The following is a 15,745-nucleotide window of genomic DNA, read 5'->3' on the forward strand; positions in this document are numbered from 1 at the left end:
AGTGGTGGACCTGGCAGTGCTGGGGTGATGGATTCGATGGTCTGAGAGGGCTTTGCCAGCCTTAATGATTCTGTGAAGTTCCAGTACTTTGGCAAAAGGGTTTTTTCCTACCAGATCCAAGAGTGATGTGAGATGTTCTTTCATGGATCTGCCCCACCACAGCATGGATTTTCTAGGATGCTCCTTGTGGGCAGGACTGGATCCAGACAGAGATCCCTTTAGTGGGATTGGTGCCTGTCAGTGCACCATGAGATGCACGTGGGCTCCTGTTCACTCCCTGCCCTTGGCTGCAGGACCTTTAAATCCAAAAACCTTTCAGCTCTCATTTCACCCAGCCTTTCCTTCATTTAGTCCTTACCAGAATAAAACAGCAGGGAGGCAAATGGGGAGAAGCAGCAGGTTCTCTCCCTAAGGAAGAGCACCAAAAATGCCCAACTCTGGAATTAAAACCACCCCAGCAGCAAACCTCAACGAGTTCCTCTCCTTCCACAATGAAATTTCTGCTACAGGACATGAGTCAGCCCAACTCTTTCAAATTGAAATGCCAGTAGAGGAGATTTTTAGAACAAATCAATAAAAGGAACATGTAGAAAATGTCAGGCCCAGATGGTATTCACCCCAGAGAGCCAGAGGAACTCAGATATGAAATTGCCTGGTTTATTAGCTGCTGTTGGTTAACTACTGCTTCAAATGAACAGGGATCAGAGGAAGGGAAGGAGAAATTGTGACAGCAGTTTTTAAGCGTGTGAAGGTGAATCTGGTGTGGGCAAATTCATAGAAATCCTCCTGTGCCTGGCTCAGCACAGGGACAAGGAGGTGCAGTTCCAAAGGGAACCAACGTGACACTGTCAAGGCGGGGAATTGTGTTTTGCAAATTTGTTGGAGTCTTTGGAAGGGCTGGATGAAGAGTCCTGGGTGACTTTGGACAAGGGCATGGAGTGACAGGACAAGGGGGAATGGCTTCAAACTGCCAGAGGGCAGGGGTAGATTGGATTTTAGGAAGAAATCCTTCCCTGTGAGGGTGGGGAGGCCCTGGCACAGGTTGCCCAGAGAAGCTGTGGCTGCCCCTGGATCCCTGGAAGTGTCCAAGGCCAGGTTGGACGGGGCTTGGAGCAACCTGGGCTGGTGGAAGGTGTCCCTGCCCATGGCAGGGGGTGGCATGAGATGATCTTTAAGGTCTCTCCCAACCCAAACCATTCCATGATTCAATTCTGTGATGACAGAGGACACCTGAGCTGGTGGAAAAGCACCAGCCAGGCTCTCAGGGACCTGAGCTGTCCCTGAATCAACAGCCAGGGACTAATGTGTGTTAAAAGCTGGGAAGTGAGGGTAGGAATAATTAATCTTCCCCACCAAGGGAGGTCATTAGCAGAGTCCCAGAGTATCTGCTCATCACAGTGATAAATGATGTGGAGAAGGGGACAGTGTTGGTGTCGACTCTACTGAAACACCCAAAAGCAGAGGGTTGTGAAAGACCTAATAATGCTGAGAGCCGTGAGTAACACGTGGCTGGTGGATTTCTGTGTCACCAACTGTTGGACAATTGTCCCAGGGAATAACATGTCATGTACTGATGACTCTCCCACCATGCAGAGGAGGGGTTTGGGAGTCACCCCAACAGTCTGGTGACAGAGCTCGTGGGGAGCTTGGGCAGTACAGGAATGAAGAACAAACTGGAAAACCTCCTTGTACCCCCAGTGGCTCCTGAACACTGGACACAATTCTGGTCACCACATCTCAGTAAAGAGACACTAAAATTAGCAGCAGGTTGGTCACCGGAGATGAGACTGGATTAGAGGAAAGGGGAGCCTGATGGGGCTTGACAAGGACAACTCTCCACCTTTCTCACTCTGCATGGACTAGGAGACCATGAGAAGGAGGGGCTCGGGTCAGGGTGGGAAGCAGATCACCAGGTGCAATGTTAAACTGGACTTCACCCCTACACAACAACAGAGCTCAGCCTCACACATCAGCTAAACAACAGCAGAGACATCCACGGGAAAGGAGATCTCCCATAAACACAGGAACAAATCAACGTGAAGCTCAGCAAGTGCCTTTTTGCTGGGCACTGCCCGGTACTGAAAGCCTGGGATGGTCCAGCCATGGTCTCCCAGGCATCTGCCACTGTCAGAGACACTCCAGGAGATGAGATGTCCCCAGGCCAGCCAGTTTGACCTCCTGAATGGGGTTAGTGTGTTATCTGAGGAGACCCCAGTGCCGTAACCCCCACCAGCCCCAGCGTGCTCCCAGTGGCGAGGCCACCTCACCTGCCTGTGGCTCCAGGAGGGTCTCCAGCTCCTCTCCCACCAGCTGCGGCACCGAGAGCTCGAAGCCGCTGTCGGAGTCGCGGTCCTCGGCCTCGCTCTCGCCGTGCCCGCTGTCCTTCGTGCTCTGGCAGTCAGCGTCCAGCCCTGCAGCCCTGCCAGGGGACACAGCACCCGAGTCACTTCAGCTCCCACCACAGCCCCCTGAAGGTGTTTGTGTCAGTCCCCCACAAAATGACCCAAGGAGGGGGTGTGGGCACCCTCTCGGAACCGAAGGCACACTGATTTCAGTCCCCACTAAGAAATCCATTTGGGGGTTGTTTGGGTTACACAAGGGGCTGCTATACATTTCTTGCCCAAGAGGGGTTTTGTCCTTCTTCGAGGAGATCATAGAATCACAGAATGGTTTGGGTTGGAAGCGACCTTATAGCTTATCAGTGACCTTCTGCCATGGGCAGAGACACCTTCCACTAGACCAGGTTGCTCCAAGCCCTGTCCAGCCTGGTCATGAACACTTCCAGGGCATATCCATAGCAAACAGGGAGCTGGCTCCTCCCTATAAATTCAGAGGAGCTTCCCACCTGCAGGATCAGGTGAGGAGCATCACAGCTCTGACCCAGCAGCCCCGGACCTCTGTCTGGGGGGACCCCTGTCCCTCCCTCTCCATCCTCAGAAGATGCAGAAGGTGGAGAAAGTTGTGTCTGCCCATGGCTTGGGCAGGTGTGGATGGGAGGACATCTGGCATCTTCAGGAGTGTTCACCCAGAAATGTCAACAGCATTATTTAATGGGAACACCATGAAGTTTGGCTCTGGGAACATCTTTGGCACACAGCTGGCATATCTCAGTTCTTCCAGCTGGCATTGTCTCCCTCTTTTGCCTCCTGGCACAGGGAGAGGTGCCCCAAATTCATGTCAACAGCAACAGCATCTCTAAGAAAGTGCCCAAAGCCATGGGAAAACTCATCCTTGTGTTGCTGCCTCCAGAGCTGGGGCCCTCTGTGCTCCTGAGTGTCCTTGTCCATTACACTGGAAGCCACTGGTTCCCTTACATTGTCCATTACACTGGAACCCCTGGCAAGGACAGGATGGAACTGCCAAAGGTGCCCCAGGAAGGAGGCTGAGGGCAGTGGAATACCGACAGGAGCACGGCCATCCCCTGCAGGGAGGACCTACCTGCCCAATCTCAGGGGGTGAGGCTTTTCTGCCCCAGTGCTGCCCTCGGAGGCTGTTGGGGCTGGTGAGGCTGAAGCAGAGGCAGCAGAGACACGAGGGAAGGGGGCGTGGGAGAGGGAAGGGCCGGGATCCAGCCTTACCTGCTGCCGTTCTTGGCCGTGTACTTGTTTCCCCTGTAGTTTGTTTTGGGCTGGAACTGGCCCTGGTGCAGCAGGGAGAGCAGCTGGGAGATTTGCTGTAAGGCAGGAAAAGCCTGTTGAGCCCCGGCGGTCGCCACTCAAGCTGCTTCCTGCCAGGACGTCCCCGCGGACCCCCCGGCCTTTTTATAGCTTTTCCTCCTCCTGCAGATGGTTCGGCAGCCCCGGGCAGGGGGAAAAACAAGCGGCCGGGAGCCCACCTGGCCCCCTTGCGCCATCTGCCTGCCTTTCCCTGCCCACACACTCCCCCGGGAACGGGAGCACGGGATTGTCCCCTTCTCCCTGGGACAGACGCCCTCCCTCCCAGCTCCCAGGGTGTTCTGGTGAGCGTGGGGAGACCCTGCCCGTGGTGGGGTGGATGTTCATCCCACCCAGCACCTCTGCCCAGGGCCGGGGAAGGAGATCAACCAACGACCACCAGGGTGCACATTCCCACCACCCCAGGGTGAAAGGAAGGAGTGGAGGGGTGCACAGCTCTGGGAGTGCACAGGGCAGCTCTCACCTGCACTGGGGGTGACTCCATGGCGAACTCCCCGGTGGGGCTCTGCTCTGCCAGGGCCACCAGCGACAGCCGCACCAGGCTCCGGAGGATCTGCTGGTGGGGCTGGGGCTGCCCAGGCCCTCCAGCACCCACGGGCTGCTCGGGTGGCAGCTGGGGCTGTCCCATGGGTGGCTTCACCAGGCTCTTGCTGTGCTTTGGTGCATCCGGGGGGCTCGCGGCCTCTTTCCCCAAATGTTTGGGTCTGTGGGGCTGGCAGGGCCGGCGCTGCAGGATGGGCAGCTCGAAGGTCTCCTGCTGCTCCTCTGAGTCTTTTTGAGTCCTCTGATTTCTCAGGGTCCTGTAGAGAGTGGGGGTGAGGTGCAGGGGAGGCTGTGGGTAGCCCCCTGGCACAGGGGGGGCTGTGCCAGGTGGATCCTCCTGGCAGGGCTGGGGGGGCTCAACCTCCCGAGGGCGGCCCCGGAGCAGCGGGATGAGGTGGATGTCAGTCTTCTGGATCTGCCTGGGTGGCTTCTTGAGCTGCTGCTGCCTGCGGGCATCCTCTGCCTCCCTGCAGTTGTAGGCCATGCCATCCTTCTTCTCCTTCTTCCGCAGAGACAGGGTCAGAGCCAGGAGGAGAAGGCACCCGCCCAGGAGAGCAGCCAGACAGATCACCACCACCACGGAGAGGCTCAGCCACCCGGGGTCCTGGGCTGAGATTTTGGAGAACGCCCCGTGATGCCGGAAAACCAAGCGGAGCCGGGCCAGGGTGTGCAGGGGGGTGTCCCCCTCGTCGCTCACCCGGACCAGCAGCTCCCGCTCACTGCCAGCCAGGCTGCTGGCATTGCTGGCGTTGAGGAAGACCTGCCCGGAGAGAGGGTCCAGGATGAAGAGCCCAGCATCATCCCCCCCCACCAGATCATACCGGAGAGCCCCATTGCTGCCAGAGTCCACGTCCCTGGCCACAATGGTGAAGAGGAAGGGACTGCCAGCACACGACACGAGTGTTGTGTTGGTCTCTGCTGCAGCCCCTTGGGTGCTCCTGTTCCCAGGGACCACCCAGAAGCACCCTGTCTCCACACTGACCAGGACAGAGAGCGTGGCTGCACCTCCCACCAGCACTGGCATGGTGACGACGGGCGCGTTGTCGTTGCGGTCGAGCACGGCCAGCCTGATGGAGATGTTGGATGCCAGCTTGGGGTGACCTCCATCCTCCGCAGTCACCAAGAACTCCAGGCTACTCACCTGCTCGTAATCAAAAGCCTGGAGGGCAAAAACATCCCCAGTGTTGGGGTCGACTGAGACCAAAGCCGAAGCAGAGGAGTCCGGGATGCTGTAGGTGATTTTCCCGTTGAAGCCCAGGTCGGGGTCAGTGGCACGGACGGTGAGCAGGAAAGCAGGTGCTTCGCTGTTCTCAGCAACAGCAGCCTCGTAGGTGGCCCTGTCGAAGGCCGGGGCGTTGTCATTGACATCGCTGATGCAGATGGTGAGGTGTTTGAGCACGGCCAGGGACAGGTCCCCCAGGTCCCGCACCACCAGCGTCAGGTTGTACTCGGCGCGCAGCTCCCTGTCCAGCACGGCGTTGGTCATCAGCACATAGCTGTGGCTGTTGGTCCTCTTCAGCCTGAAGTGCTCGTCCCCTTGGCTGAGGGAGCAAAGCACTTGCCCATTGCTTCCTGAGTCAGGGTCACTGGCTGTCACCAGAGCCACGAAGCTGTCCTTGGGAAGGGCTTCGGACAGCACGGGCACCCGCGCAGCCCAGGTGACGTGGACGTCGGGAGCGTTGTCGTTGACGTCCAGAACTTTGACCAGGACCTTGCAGTGTGCTGGGATGGGGTTGGCACCCAGGTCCCGGGCCTGCACATCCAGCTCGTAGGTGTGGGTTTCCTCGTAGTCCAGAGGGTGCTTCAGGATGATGCTGCCCATGCGGGCGTCAATGCTGAAGGTGCTCAGCACCTCGGGGGCCGCGTGTTTGCTCAGGCTGTACTCGATCTCCCCGTTGGGACCCTGGTCAGGGTCGGTGGCCGTGACCGTCACAAGGAGGGTCCCGGGCAGAGCATCCTCCCGAACCTCCACTGTCAAGGAGCTCTCTGCAAAGACGGGGCTGTTGTCATTGGAGTCGAGGACAATGACTTTAATTAAAGCAGTACCTGATTTTGGTGGCTCCCCGTGGTCAGTGGCCGTCAGCTCAAGGTCGAAGGAGGAGTGCAGCTCCCGGTCCACTTCTTTAACCACAACGAGCTCTGCGTGCCTCATCCCATCGGAGCTGGAGATGACCTCCAGAGCAAAGTGCTCACTGGGGGAGAGGGCATAGGAGCAGCGGGCGTTGGGACCAGCATCAGCATCCAGGGCTCGATCCAGCGGGATCCGTGTCTGCAGGGACGCGCTCTCCGAAATCTCCAGCTCCAGCTCGGGCGTGGGGAACCGCGGTGCATTGTCGTTGACATCCAGCACTTGAACCTCCACGTGGATCAGCGCCAGGTTTTGGGCAGCCAGCACGTCAAACGAGACCCAGCAGGGATCACTGTGCCGGCACAGCTGCTCCCTGTCCACCCGCCCAGCCGTGCTGAGCGCCCCGTCCCCGCTGCCCACGCGCAGAGGGAACCTCCCGGGGGTCTCCATCAGCTGGAAGGTCTCCGCTGTGTCGCCGCTCTCGCCCCCCTCGAAGTGCTCAGCCAGTGTCCCAATGACCGTCCCCGGTGGCACCTCCTCGAACACCCGGTACTGCACCGTGAACGTGGCGACCTCCTGGGCGTCGGCGCAGAGGAACAGGTACCACCAGAGCGCCGGGAGCTGCAGGGCGGAACGGCCCAGCAGGAGGATGCTGCTGGCAAAGCTCAGTGTCCCCCTGCCCCGGGGCACTGCCGGGGCCCTGCCCGCCCGCCGCCGCATGGCCATGGAGTCCTCACGGCGACCGCGAGTCCTCGGCATCCTCTCCCATCCCCAAGTCCCACGGGCACCGCTCAGTGGTTGGAAAGGAGAAGAAATCACAAGCCAGTCTGGTGGTTTTCCCCCTCCCTGCCATCACCGGCAGGCAGTGGGTGCTCCCAACCCAAGGTGCTCCCCAGGCTGGAATGCTCAGCCCGGAGCAGAGGAACCGCCACCAGCGCAGCGTCCGGCCGGCTGGGAGCCGGGAGCTGGACCAGCCGACCTTCCTATGGAAACCACACCTACAGGAAAAGGGAGGACCGGGCGGTACAATGCTGGGGCGGGGTGGGGGCTCATGGGGCAGCACATGGCCCAGCTGGGAGAGGGGTGTGGATGTGCCCTCCATTCCCAACCTGCAGGGACCATCACCTGCCTGCTGCCACCTGTGAAACGCACTGCACTGAAGGTGTGACTCCTGCAGACAGTCCTTGACCTCCCACGAACCTCTTGTGCTTTTGGAAGAGGTCTGTGAGTACCAGCTGTGATGGACAATGCTCCTGCATTGCCCCAAAGCCTTGCTCCCCACACTGTTACATTTCTGACTTGGATTTGCTCTCATTCTGTCCAAATCCAGAGTGCAATCCCTGCTCCTTGCTCTGTCTGTTGAGGGCCCACATCACCTTTCCCAGCACACAGCTTTGGATGATATCACAGCTTCAGTCTCAGCTGGACACACCAAATTGAGCTGATGAATCACTGGGAGTGTGGCCACAACAAACACAGGCAGGAGGGCACAAGGGAAGGCGGAAGGTGCTGGCAGACACGAGCTGTGTCCTGTCAGGCCTCTCCCATCCCCTCCATCAGTCTGTCCTGGCCAGTCCTGTCTTGGCACGTGCTCCATCCCAGCCTGGCTCAGCACTGATTTCCCCAGTGTCACTCCTCACTCAGCACTGATCCTACACCACCAAATCCCTTCTTGGCCTTATTTCAGCCCCTTACCCCCAGCCCCCCTTGGAGCAGCCAGTGTGAGGCTGCACAGCTGTTCCACCCATACCACCACATCTGGCCAGCTGTGCGCAGCCTGAAGTTGTTCCATGTATTCCTCCTAAGCAGGGGCTGCAGAGCACCAGTACCCCAAGCTGGGTTTCCTTTGGCCTCAAGGTGATTGAAGGCATTTGGGACAGGGAAGGTCACGTGGAACTTCTCTTGGCTGTTATGGACTGCAGAGCATCCTCATGGTGTGGTTGGAGTCCCAACAGCCACATCATCTTCGTGGCCCCCACATCTTCCAGGCAGCCTCCAGCAGCCCTGTGGCTGCCATTGGTGCCCTGTGCCCACCTTGCCCTCTCCTCCTGCTTTTCCAGCCTTGATGGACAGCCCCCCGTATCACCATCCTATTCCCATCCCTCCCAGCTCCCCTCACCGCTCTGATTTTCCCAGCTGAGGTTCCCCATCGCCTGCATCCCTGATTTCATCATTTGTCTTTATTATGGTGAATTTTAATGCCCCAACAAGCAGCAAAACCAAACCCCCCCCCCAGTGCCACCAGCCTGGCCGGGTTTGCGCCAACACTCAGCGCTCTGGGAGGAAGGGACAGTTCAGGGGGGTGGCAGGAGAGCCGGTGCTATTCCTGGGCTCCATCCCAGCTCCAGGTGACCTTTGCCAAGTCATTTCCCTGCTTTGTGCTGTCGCTTCCTCCCGAGCCGAGCACAGCCAGCCCCGGGCTCTCCGGAGGGATGCTCCTGCTCCCGGAGCTGCAGATGGAGCAGCGGATGTCTCCCAGCCCATGCCCTGCTCTGGGGGGTGGGAAGGCTGCTTCCTTCTGGGGAAGGCTTATCCTTCCACCTCCTTTATTTTTTTTTAATGCTTTCCCTTTTCAGGGATGGAGAGGAGCAGAAGAACCACACTGAGACATCACGAGGGAACTGTGATGGTACATCACACCCCAGAACTGGGGGGTTCCCTGAGGAGCCCTGCACAGTGTATCCTTCTCCCATCACCTCCCAATCCAGCTGGAGAACAAGCCAACCTCACTGAGTGCCCTGTGTGCACTGATGTAACCGGAGGTGAATCCCCCCAACAGCAGCACCCATGTGCTGACCCCATCCCCACACCCCAGCTGGAGGGTTCCCCTTCGGGCTGCTGCAGCCCCAAACTACTCCTTTTTCTCCCCAAAGGCAGGGACCAGGTGGGATTTTGAGCACCAGTTTGCTCAGCCACCCCAGGAAAGGCTGGGAGGAGAAGTCACTGTCACCGACACAGGAGCTGTGACCCCCCAGCACTGAGCCCAGTCTGGCTGCACAGACACAGCACTGGTGACAGACCTGCACAGCCCACGAAAGGAGCTGGAGGAGCTGCTGCTTTAATCATGACTAGACTTAAGGAATAAATCCCTACAGACCAGGCCTGTGACCCCCAGCCATTGGAACGTTCTCAGCTGGCAGGAAGATGCTGCAGGGCTGCAGAAGCATCACTGGGCTGCAAACCAGCAGTGCAGGGAGATGGACAGAGCAGTGCTGCAAAGAAAAAAGAAAAACGGGGTCAAGTGAGACTTGCCAGGAGCATAGGCAGGAAAATAAGATCTGGTGCTAAAAACAACACACATCTCCCGTTTCCTGTTCATACCCAGCAGGTTCCCACCATGCAGGTGCTTCAGGACCTCCATGGGCAATGTGGTGCCTATGGACATAAAATCCCCCCCGCCCCCGGGTTCTAGGATGCATGTGAATCTTTTCATTTAAAGCTCAGAAAGTGCATCAGCTACATTCAATTATTGCAGTACTATTCTTCAGCTCCTGTGTGATGCTGTCAGTGCCCAGAGCAGCTGTAAATGCCATTTCTGGGATGAAAACCTGACTCCTCTGTGGCTCAGGGCTCTCCAGGCTCCAGAGCAGACACGGGGGACACCCCAAGCTCTCAGGGGTGCAGAGCTGTGCTGGAGGCACCACACTCACTGTCCATCACATGGCAAAGAGCAACACCACCAGATTATTTTGAGATCTTCAAACTCTGGCATTTTGGGCTGGTTTGGTGTTGGGTGGGAACCATGAGCTGTGCCACAACACAGTAGGGAGTGTAGGGCAGCTGAAAATGAGAGGGAGGAGACTTTTTCATATCTAATAATCATCCTCTGCTCTGGAGCCAGGCTGGGAGAGCTGGGGCTTCACCCAGAGAAGAGAAGGCTCCAGGGAGACCTGAGAGCCCCTTCCAGGGCCTAAAGGGACTCCAGGAGAGCTGGAGAGGGACTGGGGACAAGGGATGGAGGGACAGGACAAGGGGAATGACTTCAAACTGCCAGAGGGCAGGGTTAGATGGGATGCTGGGATGGAATTCTTGGCTGTGAGGGTGATGAGGCCCTGGCACAGGTTGCCCAGAGAAGCTGTGGCTGCCCCTGGATCCCTGGAAGTGTCCAAGGCCAGGTTGGATGGGGCTTGGAGCAACCTGGTCCAGTGGAAGATTGCATGACAGGGCTGGAACCGGATGATCTTTCAGACCATTCTGTGGTTCCTTGACTTTAAAAAACAACATCAAAAGGAGAAGAGTTCAAAATGAGCCCCTCTGATGACACATCAAGGTTTGGCCTCATTACTGTGTTCAGGGTTTATAATATCCTGTGGACTCCTCACGGAAGCAGGACGTGGTCCAGTCTCTGCTCTACAGCTCATCCATGGGGTGGGAAAGGGTGTCCAAGTGTCACAGAGGCCTAAACACAGGAGGGACCCTGAGGAGACATGGGCTCTTCCAGGCTCAGCTCCACATCAGAGCAGCGTCCTCGGCAGGAGAGCAGCTGGAAATGGAGGTGGAACAAGGAAAGGCACGGCTGCTTCTCACCAGCTGTGCCCTCGCACCAGGACCAGGGGTTTTTCCCTCCACTGGAACAGGCTCCCCAGGGCAGTGGTCACAGCCTCAAACCTGCCAGAACTTAAGGAGCATTTGGACAACACTGTCAGCACATGGTGAGGTTGTTGGGTGTCCTGTGCAGGGCCAGGGGGTGGACTCGGTGACCCCTGTGGGTCCCTTCAAATAATCCCTCTCTCTGCAACAGGTGTGTGAGGAGCTGGGTACAGGTGCAGCTGAACAAGGTGGCCCAGAACCTTCCCCATCCTCAGATTTGGGAGGCTTCCAGGGACCTTCCTCCACATGAAGGAGATGATTCCCCCTCACACCCAACAGCAAACACCCAGATCTGCAGGAGATGGAGGGACCTTCTCTCGGGGGGGCTGGCTCTCCCTGTGCTCATCCTCTCCCCGTGAAATCAGAAGGTGACACTGGCTGAAGGTGACCTCCACGTGCCACCCGGTCCAGCCTCCCAGAGCCCGGTCCCCCTTGGGCTGAGCTGCTCATCCTTCACCACAGTGAAAGCTTCTCTGTGTGTCCTCACAGGCCCCTCCAGCGATGCCTCTTTCACACCGGGGAGCCCCAGACCAGGCACATCGTCCCCCCGGGGCTGGCGGGGCAGGAGCAGCCCGGTCCCCGCGCGGTTCCTGCCGTGTGCAGTTGGCTTCCTCCGCCACTGGAGCCCACTGCTGCTCCGCGCTGGGCTGCTCCGCGCTCCCCGGCCCGACCCGCACCGCCCGAGGGGCACCCGAGGGGTGCTGACCCCCCGGCCCTCCCAGCAGAGGGGCTGCCACCACCCTCCCCCAGCGCAGAGGTGCCGGGGGGCTCAGCCGACTCCCTCCGAGGGATGCTGCAGCTCCCTCCCCTCCAGCCTCCACGGATGCTCTGGGTGCCTCCCTCGGGTTTGCACAATTTTTCGGTGCTTCCCTCAATTTTGCACGATTTTAGGCAACCCTGTGGCATCATGAGCAGAGTCACCTCCAAACCCACCCACCCCCCCCCCCACTAAACCCTCCGGGGAGCCACGGGCCTCTGGGAGGGTGATGAAGGTGCAAAACCCTAATTAGAAGGGAAATAAAAGGGGGTGCAGGCGGTCCCTGATCAGGGCAGAGTTAATAGGTGGTGCAGCAGCTCCTGAAAGCTTCCCAAACCTGGCTTTGAGCAAAGCAAAGCCTCTGCAGCTCCTGCTTGGGGTTCTCCAGGAGCTGCCCTGTGCAGATGGGATGATAAGGAGAGTTATTGCTGCTCTGTGTTCATAAAAGGATTATTATTAAGGAGGGAAAGAAAGTTTTAAGTGAAGTAAATCGGGACAGGCTCGGTGTTTGAATAGAGAGGAATAATGTTATGGTAATGGCATGCACAGCTCTGCTGCTCACAGACCCTGATGTATTTTATAAAGCCCTGTGCTGGAAAGAACAAATTCTATGAGCTGAGAGCTGGACAAAGAGAAACAAGGAGAATCTGTAAAAATGATGTTTTATTGTGCAGGAGAAAGCAATGAGGAGCAGAGTTGAGATCTAACCCTTGATGTCCTTCTGGAGGAGAAACCTGGCAGCATATTGTCACTTGCTTGTATAATTTAATTTGCTATTCTAAGCCTTACAGTAATTTCTTTCCTGTATTCCAAAAGATTATATCTAAATATCTATTTGCAAATGAAATACAGGGAAGAAATTTTGAAGGCTGGAACTTCAGTACTACATCTCTCCAGAGATGCTTGTGTAGGAGGGAGCTGCTGGCAGCTGCTGGGCTGGAAGGGTCAGAGCACAGGACAAATGTGAGGCCACTGGAGCCCCAGCAGCACCACCAGTTTTATTTGCTTTTAGTTTGACAGCCCGAAGTACCTGAGCAACAAGCACAGCAGTGGGTTCCCAGAAGTGATGGATCTGGGCCACGGCACAACGCGACATAAATCAGACCTTTACGAGTCCCCAGCGGCTGCAAATCAATGAGTGCCAGCAATAATTACCCATTTTATCTCTCTCTTTATTAATATTTAGACTGTTTTAATCTTTTCTTTCTAAACACACTGGTTCCCTGCTGTGCTTGTCCTTTGGTGGGAGCTGCCACAAAAGCTCCCGTTTCTCCCGTTAAAGGTTTTGTCTCGATCCCAGCTGCTCCTGATCCCAAATGGCACAGCCACAAAAGCTGGGTGACAACTCCCCTGCTTCACCCCGGGTGGGTGACACCTGTGTGTGCCCCCAAGAGGTGGGTGCAGCCTGTCTGGGGGCCACAGGGCAGATCCTGTGATGGCTGTAGGGGGTTCTTCAGCTTCAGACACTTGGTGTGGGTGGCCACAACCTACAGACCTTGTTTGAAGAGGTTATGGAATGGTTGGGGTGGGAAGGGACCTTAAAGCCCATCCAGTCCCACCCCCTGCCATGGGCAGGGACACCTTCCACCAGCCCAGGTTGCTCCAAGCCCCGTCCAACCTGGCCTTGGACACTTCCAGGGATCCAGGGGCAGCCACAGCTTCTCTGGGCAACCTGTGCCAGGGCCTCCCCACCCTCACAGAGGGGAATGTCTTAATTAGGAGAAATCCTTGGAAGGTGATTATCTCTTCAGGGGGTGCTAATTAGGGATGTACACATTACAAACTAAGCCCTGTGTTGACATGCAAAGCAGGGTGGGACTCTGATTTTCAATGGAAATGAGAGCTCTTATCTCCTGTAACTCAGGAGTGGGAAAGCTAATAACTGCACCATCACCTCTGGAAAACAAAAAGGAAAAAAAATCAAAACAGAAAATGCCCCCCCTAAAGGTAATATAAATTATGTTTATTGTTGAGACAAAAAGTTTCCAGCAAGTCCAACCACTACCCAGCTTTAAAGTAAGTGAGAAAAGAGCTGGAAATAAGTGAGAAGAGGGATGCTGGAGCATCTGCCATGTCAGAAATACTCCCAGTGCCTGGAGGAACAGGTAAAGCCCCATTTTTTGTCCACCTGTGCACAGAGGGATCTGTGCTGGGGATGCAGCAAAGGGTGGACACGGACCTGGCTTTTGTGGGAAGGGGAGAGCTGGGAACCATATTTTGACTTCTGGGACTGTTCAGCAGCATAAATCCTTGTGGGTGCTCCCAGGGGCTGTGCTGCTTCCCCAGGGAGTGTCTGCTGAGCCCTGCACTGAAGACAGGCCTTGATGTCCAGCTTCCACCTGAGGCCAAAGAGATGCCCTCCAGCAGCAGAAGGGCCCCCAGGGCTCAACAGCTACCACAGTCTGATACCACCAGGAGCCTTCAGGGCTCAGGAGGTTTAACCTCTCTGTCTGCTCCCTCTGTGCCACCTCAACGAGCTCCTTACCCAGGGGGATGGAGTCACATCAACATCCTCCTCCCTGTGGCTGACTGTGCCAACCCCACCATCACTCCCTCCTTGGCTGGGACATGCCTGGCTGCTTCCAACCACCCAAGTCCCCATGCCCTGAGCAGAGCTGCCCTTGGCCCAGGGACAGCAGCCAGAGCTGGGGACAGTGAGGATGATCTCAGTGAGGATGACCCCAGTGAGGATGACCCCAGTGAGGATGACCTCAGTGAGGATGATCTCAGTGAGGATGACCCCAGTGAGGATGATCTCAGTGAGGATGACCCCAGTGAGGATGACCCCAGTGAGGATGACCACAGTGAGGATGATCTCAGTGAGGATGACCTCAGGTCTCCCCATCCCCGTGCACAGAGATGCTGCAGTCTCTGCCCGTCTCCTCTGGTGCCAACACCTCCAGATGTTCAGCCAGTTGTGATGTACCATTATCACCTCTCTTGCCTCTGCTGTGTCACCACTCTTCTCTCACACACCTCCCCTGGGGAAAGGACACATTGTCCCCTGTCACTGGTTCCACCAACATGGGTTGAGGAGTTGCCTCTTCTCTTCTTCTCTGGCTGTTTGTCCCAAGGGCTGAGCCCGCTGCCAGGGGGGAGGATGGTGTTTCAGCCCTCTGACAGAGGAAAAGGGGCTGTGGCACAGAGGAAAAGAGGGGTTGGAGGCTTCTCCGTGACATACAAATGGTGTAATGAGGACACTGTGAATGAGGAAACATCTTTCATCAGGAAAACAATTCCAGATGACGTAACTTCCAGCTCCTGCCAAGGGGCTGAGCAGAGCCCCAGAGCTCCTCAGCTGGGACAAGGACCAAGACAGCTCTCCTGGCCACTCCCAGGCAGTGTGGGACAGGTAACACCAGGGTGAGGAAAGCCAGAACTGATGCTAATGCTGTCCCATGAGGGCTGACCCAGTCCCAGAGCCCGGGCTGGGACCCAGCTCCTACCTGGGGACAGCAGCAACCCCCAGGCTGGACTTCTGGGGGCTGGTGATGGGTCACTGCAGTGACACTGAACCTCCTGGCTGAGCCCTCCTGGGGCCAGACACAGACCTGGGGAGGTACAGCCTCTGCCTGGGAACCGGTGAGTCTCGGGATACACTGACATCCAGTCACTGCTTTCCCAGTGGGACACAGTCTCAGGTGTCCCGGGGCCGTGTCACAGGTACGTGACCTCGATGACGTTGGGCTCAGCGCTCCCGCCGGGAAGGTGGTGCTTGCAGGAGCACTGGCAGCTCCCTCCAGCCAGATCCATGCCAGGCAGATCCCACCTCCTCTGGGGGTCCAGCTGCTTCCAGTGCGTGAGGTGCACCCCGTTGTGCAGGTCCTGCGGCAGGGGCTCGTGGTACAGGGTGATCTGCACGGTGCGGAGCTGGGGCCCGTAGTGCACCACGAGGATGATGAACACGGCCAGGAGCACGAAGACCACCACGATGACCGAGATCATGGGCAGCGCGTCCGCCTTCTTCGTCACGGCCCTGGCGACCGACACGGGAGTGACGGCGGCCACGTCCTGCGGCTCGGGGTGTCTCAGCTGGCTGCCAGGCACGGAGCTGTTCATGGCTCAGCAGGCTGACCTGGCACAGGGAAACCCGGGGGGAACAGGGTGACCCCC

The 15,745-nt window shown here is 57.3% G+C and overlaps 2 protein-coding genes across 2 annotated transcripts in view; both read right to left on the bottom strand.

The window, feature by feature from the left end:
* PCDH12 (protocadherin 12) overlaps positions 1-7,044 on the bottom strand; it is a 10,499-nt gene extending 3,455 nt beyond the window's left edge. The window contains exons 1-3 of the mRNA XM_027745134.2: positions 4,138-7,044; positions 3,579-3,673; positions 2,268-2,419 (exon numbers count right to left, since the gene is read on the bottom strand). Coding sequence (XP_027600935.1) covers positions 2,268-2,419; positions 3,579-3,673; positions 4,138-7,044 — 3,154 coding nt within the window. The remainder of the gene's footprint in view (positions 1-2,267; positions 2,420-3,578; positions 3,674-4,137) is intronic.
* An 8,089-nt stretch (positions 7,045-15,133) lies between these two features.
* Positions 15,134-15,691, bottom strand: SMIM33 (small integral membrane protein 33). Its single transcript, XM_027745110.2, has one exon. The coding sequence runs from the start codon at positions 15,689-15,691 to the stop codon at positions 15,290-15,292; it is 402 nt and encodes a 133-aa protein (XP_027600911.1). The 3' UTR covers positions 15,134-15,289.
* Positions 15,692-15,745: the final 54 nt, after the last annotated feature.

The sequence above is a fragment of the Pipra filicauda genome, unplaced genomic scaffold, assembly GCF_003945595.2.
Source record: "Pipra filicauda isolate LSUMZ 115617 unplaced genomic scaffold, ASM394559v2 scaffold413_size774581_pilon, whole genome shotgun sequence".
NCBI lineage: Eukaryota > Metazoa > Chordata > Aves > Passeriformes > Pipridae > Pipra > Pipra filicauda.